The 6,893-nt window shown below is 57.3% G+C and overlaps 1 protein-coding gene across 1 annotated transcript in view; it reads left to right on the top strand.

Annotated features, from left to right (window-relative positions):
* The first annotated feature begins 3,148 nt into the window (after positions 1-3,148).
* LOC119108231 (carbonic anhydrase-related protein 10-like) overlaps positions 3,149-6,893 on the top strand; it is a 16,530-nt gene continuing 12,785 nt past the window's right edge. Inside the window, exons 1-2 of the mRNA XM_037231814.1 lie at positions 3,149-3,157; positions 3,629-3,898. Coding sequence (XP_037087709.1) covers positions 3,149-3,157; positions 3,629-3,898 — 279 coding nt within the window. The remainder of the gene's footprint in view (positions 3,158-3,628; positions 3,899-6,893) is intronic.

Below are 6,893 nucleotides of genomic sequence, written 5' to 3'. Positions count from 1 at the left end.
TGCCTCCAGCTCGACAGCACTGGTCCGACGCTTGTCTCCAGCTGCCTGCAATATCGAGAAAAACCATCATGCAACCCGAACATTAGGGGAATCGCGTGAATGCCTGCTGACACTTGGAGACACGAACCAGGAAAGAGGCGAACAGCATCTTGTGCTCTTCAATAAATTTCTGTCTGTAATATTGAGGTTGCCTGAAGCTCGGAGGCGAAGAGAATGTTTTGCATTATGCATGCCTTTTGATGGCCAGTTTTCTCAAGCTGCATCCACGCCGTGTCCAGCGCAGAACGGCTTAAATGGTCCTCTGGATGTAACTGATGTAACTCGTGATTTCTGAGGATACCTTCCGACTCTCCCAACTCATGAATGACGGCTGAAGGCTGCATAACTGCGGCTCGTCCTAGCTTACGGAAAAGTTGATAAGGTTATTGGCTACAACGCTGTGATGCCACAACCACAGGGCTAGCATGGATGCAATGAAGCGCTGGAGATAAGGCCGACCTCCTTAACGGTCCATTGGCCGAGAGCGATGACGCCAACCTCAGAGTGCATGTTCTGCAGACCCAAGCCCTCTAAGTCATTGGGAGGGGAGGTTGAACGTGATTCTTTACCTCGTTTCGCTCCACGCAAGGCCAGAATTAGCACTTGCAAATGGGGCATGGTGACTGCCGTCTACGCGGCTCCCTATTTGTCATTGCTCGGCGGCTGGAGCTGACGTCAGCCCGGGAAGGATAGTGCGCTAGACCTTCCGGTTGGATGCAGCATGCCCAGGGGCTTCGATGGTGTTCCACTCAACGACATGCCTCCTTTGGCAGACGGAACTGTGCTTCTCTGCCAGACTGAACAGCCTGCGTTTACAATTCCTTCGATGGGAATAACGTAAAAACCTTGACGATTAAGGACCACGTTCCAAGCCAGCATTTCACTGCATACGTGGGTACGTGCCTATACTACAGGTATTGAATTAGTTCCCGCTGAGCCAACCTTTTTGTACGTATTCCCACGAACTTGATCTTATATTGTATTTTTATCTGGTGCTTCTCTCAAACTCCCCGCTTATCGTGCTTAAACGGCCGCATTTGCTCAACCAGATTTCCCTTGTTTTGTCCACTTTTGCCAGAAATGCTTGTCCAGCACACTTTACGACCAAATTCCTTTCGCAGCAAATGAAATGAGAGGTCAGATTGCTTCATGTAAAAGACGAGTTATTTAGATGCGTTGTACAAAAGAGAACATGCTATTTTGAAGACCTGCAGTCTTACTATGCAGGCTGTAGGTATCTGTTTTGGGTGTGTCGGATTCGGCTTAAAATTTTGTTTTCTGGCTTGGTCTTGGAGAACTGGATTTCTTTAGCTAAACTACACTTTTTGCTGGACCCTCCCATCGAGCTCCCTGATCAACAAAATCAACCGGTACTTCCAGTCCAACAGGATTGTGTCTGTTTGTGACATGAACATTTCCCCGGTAGGCCTCACGACCAAACTGCCGTCATAACGAGTGACATTGGTGCTCTCAAACCCTAAGGTGGAGAAAATTTGTCATCGAAATCACTACATGCTGTTGGAGTCCCGTCAGTTTCAGCCTGAGTGCACACCATCACTGATGTACCGCTATCGCCGCAAACACATATCTGCAACGCTTTGGTGCGGATTGGTTTGGGTCTTTTAACATCTGGTGTGATTTGGCGGCGGCCAGTGCATGTCTGGCGGCGACATTGTTTTGAAATCTGATCAAATTCGCTCATTTATTTTATGCCTTGATGACCCGGAGGCAACTTCTGGTGTCATGCACCTGCATGCGGTTTGGGCTGTCCAATGCAGCCTCTTTGGACCAAACAAGCCCCAAGACAATGTCTAAGAAGCTGGCTGTCAGCACAAGCCGGACTTCAGACCAGTGTCAGGATCTGCACTGTGAAAAGACCGCTGATGAGTGGTTCGTGCAGATGCACGGAGATTTTGCAGTATCCTGGTCCGGGCCATAACTCCTGCAATTATTCACACAATAGAAAAGTTCGTTAATGAAGCAGAACATAACACACCAATGAGAGCCGGTCCTCGGCCCAGCTCACCCGAATTTCGCGCCACCAATGGCTTGGGCGCGTCGTCGGCTGGCGTGTTCGGCTGGTGGCTGGCGGCAGCGTCGGGCTGGCACCGGCCAGACGGCAAGGCAAGGCGCGTGGGCCCCGACCAAGGGCCGCGTAAGAGTCCCCCTGGGAGGTCTACAAGTCCCGACTGTGGGCGGTGTGAGAAACCCCCTGCGGACGCCACACGTCCCCGACCGTGGGCGGCATGAAAGTCCCCCCGCGAGTGCTACACGTCCCCGGACGTGGCCGGTGTGAGAGTCCCCCTGCGGACGCCACACGTCCCCGACCGTGGGCGGTGTGAGAGTCCCCCTGGGGGGCGAAACGTCCCGGACCGTGGTGGTGGTGAGAGTCCCCCTGCGGGTGCTACCGGTTCTCGACCGTAGTCGGTGTGAGAGTGCCCCCTGCGGGTGCTACACGTCTTCGACCGTGGTGGTGTGAGAGTCCCCCTGGGGGCACTACAACGTCCCCGACCGTGGCGGTGGTGAGAGTCCCCTGCGGGTGCTGACAACCGTTCTCGAACCGTAGCGGTGTGGGAGTCCACCCTGCGGGTGCGACACGTCCTCCGACCATGGCGGTTGTGAGAGGTCCCCCTGGGGGCCACCGCAACGTCCCGACCATGGCGGTGTGAGATTCCGTCTGCTGTGCCGCTACACGACTCCGACCGGGAAAGTCCCCCTGGGGGCAACTGCACGTCCCGAACCGTAAGCGGTTGTGAGAGTCCGTCTGCTGGCGCTACACGACCTCCGACCGGGAGTCCCCCTTGGGGCAAACTGCACGTCCCCGACCGTAGCGGTGTGAGAGTCCGTCTGCTGGCGCTACACGACTCCAACCGGGAGTCCCCCTGGGGGCACTGCACGTCCTCGACCGTAGCGGTGTGAGAGTCCCTCTATTGGCGCTGCACGTCACAGTCCCGCTAGGCTCCGCCCACTTAGTAGATGACGCCGCAGCACCGTCGCCCGCGTTGGCTCCGGCCAAATTTGGGGGCCGCCAGGCGCGAATGGCGCGAACCCAGTGGCCCCGACCACTGGAGATTTCTAGTGACGCTGGCAGGCGCGCGCTTGGCTTACCATGGGCAAAGTGAGATCAGCCGGAGTTGAAACGTCAATTTGGTTTTGAAGGTTGCGTATTATGCGACAGCATGGTGCCTTATGCATGGTGGCTTTGTGTAATTCTGAAAAAAATTGTCTGGGGGGCATTTACAAGGCATCATTCGATACAATATTAGAGAAGTGACAGAATTTCATTACATTGCCAAAAATGGCAAACACCACCTCTCACCAAACAATTCAACACACGCGTCGGTCGCAGACATGCTTGCAGAAAGGGCTTTATCAAGCACTGCGTCCCAGTACGCCCCAGCATCGACATTCTCAAATGTACCGTACTTCCCGGTGATAATGAACAATCTATCTACGCGACACTTTCCGCATTTCAATCTCAAGACAGCCACACACACACGCACACACATGCACAGAACCCTTATGATCAGTGACACGCGTGTATAGTCATCTCACCCCACGCTCTTACCCACTCACCGTGTGTCGTCAGGCCGGTGACGACATGACGGCCTACCTATCGAAGCCGAGCTGGCCGCCGCCGATGGAGCCGCCCGAGCCAGGCGACCTCGACTCGCTGCCCGACACGCTGCTCGATGAGACCATGTCCGAGCAGCCGCGACGCGAGTCAGCCTCCCAGATCGACGAATTCTTCTCGGCGGCCGTGCGTCGTCGCTCCTCGTACCTGGCCATCCTGACGGCACTGCATGCACGCGAAGACGACGACGTCTTCCAGAAAACGGACCTCGAGAACGAGTCCGCCGTCGGCCGAGGACGTGTCTGGCGCTGCTGCAGTATGAGCGTACACTCTCAGTACCGACGCATCAAGGGCGACCAGCCGACACAGGGCCGCGGGCGGGATGCGGCTTCGCCAATTTCGCACCGCCAGTTCTTCCTCCTCCCCTCCTCTCCCGCCGCCGCCGCAGCAACAGCAGCCGGCCGCAGCCGCAGGCCGCAGCCGCAGCACCAGCATCAACGTTCAACAACAGCAACAGCATGCAGCAACAGCAACAGCAACAGCAACAGCAACAGCAACAGTCAGCAGCAACAGCAGCAACAGCAGCAGCAGCAGCGGCAACAGCAGCAAACAACAACAACAGCAGGAGCATCATCAACGTCAGCAGCAGCAGCAACATCAACGCCAGCAGCAGCAGCAGCATCAACGCCAGCAGCAGCACAGCAGCAGCAGCAGCAGCAGCAGCAGCAGCAGCAGCAGCAGCAGCAGCAGCAGCAGCAGCAGCAGCAGCAGCAGCAGCAGCAGCAGCAGCAGCAGCAGCAGCAGCACAGCAACAGCAACATCAAGCAACAGCAGCAACAGCAGCAACAGCAGCAGTTCCAGCAGTCGCAGCCCCCGCCGTCAGGTGTTTGCGGCGGCGCCCATGTTCGCGCGGCCTGACTGCTACCCCGGTCGGTACTGCCTGCCGCCGACGAGCCGCCGCACTCTGACCCCGGCTCGCCCCGACGGCCGTCGCCGCCGCCGCCGCCGCCGTACTGGCCGGCCGCCGCCACCACCCGCCGCCGCCGCCGCCACCGCCTGGATGACGCAGCACCTGCTGGTGGTGGGCGCGTGCCGGCAGCCGGCGGCTGCGGCAACCCACAGAGCGGCGGCGCTACAACCGGCGCAACAACCCCGAGCTGGAGAAGCGACGCGTACACCGCTGGCCACTTTGTAGGTGAGTACTGCACACGGCCTGCCTCGGCGGTCGTGGTGATGGGCAGCGGGGGCTGGGGGACCGGTTGATGGATGAAAGACAGCCTGGTGATCCGGAGCCTAGGAAACGCACTAGGAAACCGTCGCACATGGAGGCCGCCGGTTTGCGACCAGGCTGAAGTGAGCGGGAGGAAAGGGATCCTGATTATGGCAGCTGGCTTCGGCAGCCTCGTGTCACGTAACGGGCATGCTTGTATTCCGAATGCGGTAAATTTATTGTGATAAATTGCGTGAGTTGTCTTCTGCTATTGTTTCGATAAAGGCATGTTGCCGAAATTCGACCCACTACATCTCCATTCTCACGGTTTCTCCCGAGGAATAAGGCTATCACTACTGCCTTATCTAAGCGATAACTTACATTTAGCTGGAAATGCCCTGGATATGTGGAAAAGTCTATACGCATATTCCATCCTAACAGCATTGTCAGCAATCTCTGCATCGTAGGGCTAGTTATTTTTAGCCGTGCTCCAATTCGTTGCACTGATTCACTATAAGCGTGCCAGCTATTACGCACTGCGGTCAAATGTGACAAACCAAACCCATGAATTTCTCAAAACCAGCAACAAACAGCAAATCGGGCGTTGTTGATGCATGCATGTAAAACCGTTTCCTATTGTTCTCACTTTGATCTTCGAACACTTTAAAAATGGCTTTCGTAATTTAATTGCTCTGGTGTACGGGAACGTGAAACCTTCCAGTTGCATCGCACTGTGCACAACTGTCAGCTATGTGCATCGCACTGTGCACAACTGTCAACTGTGTGCATCGCACTGTGCACAACTGTCAACTGTGTGCATCGCACTGTGCACAACTGTCAACTGTGTGCATCGCACTGTGCACAACTGTCAGCTGTGTGCGTCGCACTGTGCACAACTGTCAACTGTGTGCATCGCACTGTGCGCAGATTTGTCAACGATTTAGTCTGGCCCAGACTCCTCTCACATCACGAGGCATAAGTAAATCTAACGACAGGGCAGCGCCGCTTTATGAGTGCAACACACTGAAGGCAGCTGAATTCTGGATTGTTTCTGTCACGTCTGGGTTGTCACTGAATGTCACTGTCACACCTGTCTGGATTGTCACTCTTCCACGAGCAATCCGCGGTAGTCCTCGCAAAAATACCTGCCTCTGCAAACAAACCTCCATGCACATCAACGACGGATGATCAACGCCGTTCTCTTCCGCAGGCTGTACGAAAGTCTACACGAAGAGCTCCCACCTGAAAGCTCACCAAAGGACCCACACAGGTGAGGCGTCGCTTGCGTTACGCAATCCCATTTCCGCATCTGACTGCCGGCGCTGATTGGGCGATCGGCCGGGCGGCTCGATAAGGGCGGCGCGCGCCGAGCCGGGCCGGCCGGCCGGACGCTCGGCCTGCCGGCGTGCCCGCTACGCCTGTGTCGTCAGAGCACTGATAGCGCTACTACAGCCGGCGCCGGCGCGGATAGCAGCGCACATTTGGACTTTGTTTGAGCGGCTGTGCGATAGTGCGGTGCACACCCCCCCACCGGCCCCCACGCGGAGATACACGAGATAACTGCAACTATCTCAGCGTGGTATGAGGTGATGCGTGATCGGCCTCCTGATTGGCTGGCACACTTGCCACCGGCCTGTTGATGTCAGAGGCTCGCGCGCAGCAGCCGCCTGCTCATGTTGTGCAGACACACGCTGAGGTAGGTGTGTGCGAGTAGCCGCTCGTCGCCGACCAACTATCACTGCCGGTGGTTACGGCCAAACCCTCCGACACGCCATCTCGCCGGGCCCGCCGAATGCGAGAGGCGCTCAGAGGGAGCATGCTGCCCGACGGCCGCTGTCTATACCGCCGCACCGCGCCGATAATATTGCCCGCCAGCGGCCGCCGTCCATAACGCCGCACCCCGCCGCCCCTGCTGCCCGCCGACGGCCGCTGTCTGTACCGCCGCTCCCCGCCGCTCGTGCTGCCCGCCGACGGCCGCTGTCTGTACCGCCGCTCCTCGCCGCTCGTGCTGCCCGCCGACGGCCGCTGTCTACACCGCCGCACCCCGCCGCTGTCGCGTCACACCGACAG

This window comes from Pollicipes pollicipes, unplaced genomic scaffold (genome assembly GCF_011947565.3).
Source record: "Pollicipes pollicipes isolate AB1234 unplaced genomic scaffold, Ppol_2.1 Scaffold_6686;HRSCAF=7923_pilon_pilon_pilon, whole genome shotgun sequence".
NCBI classification, from domain to species: domain Eukaryota; kingdom Metazoa; phylum Arthropoda; class Thecostraca; order Pollicipedomorpha; family Pollicipedidae; genus Pollicipes; species Pollicipes pollicipes.
Note: the sequence above shows the minus strand (reverse complement) of the source record. Positions and strands in the feature narration are given on the sequence as shown.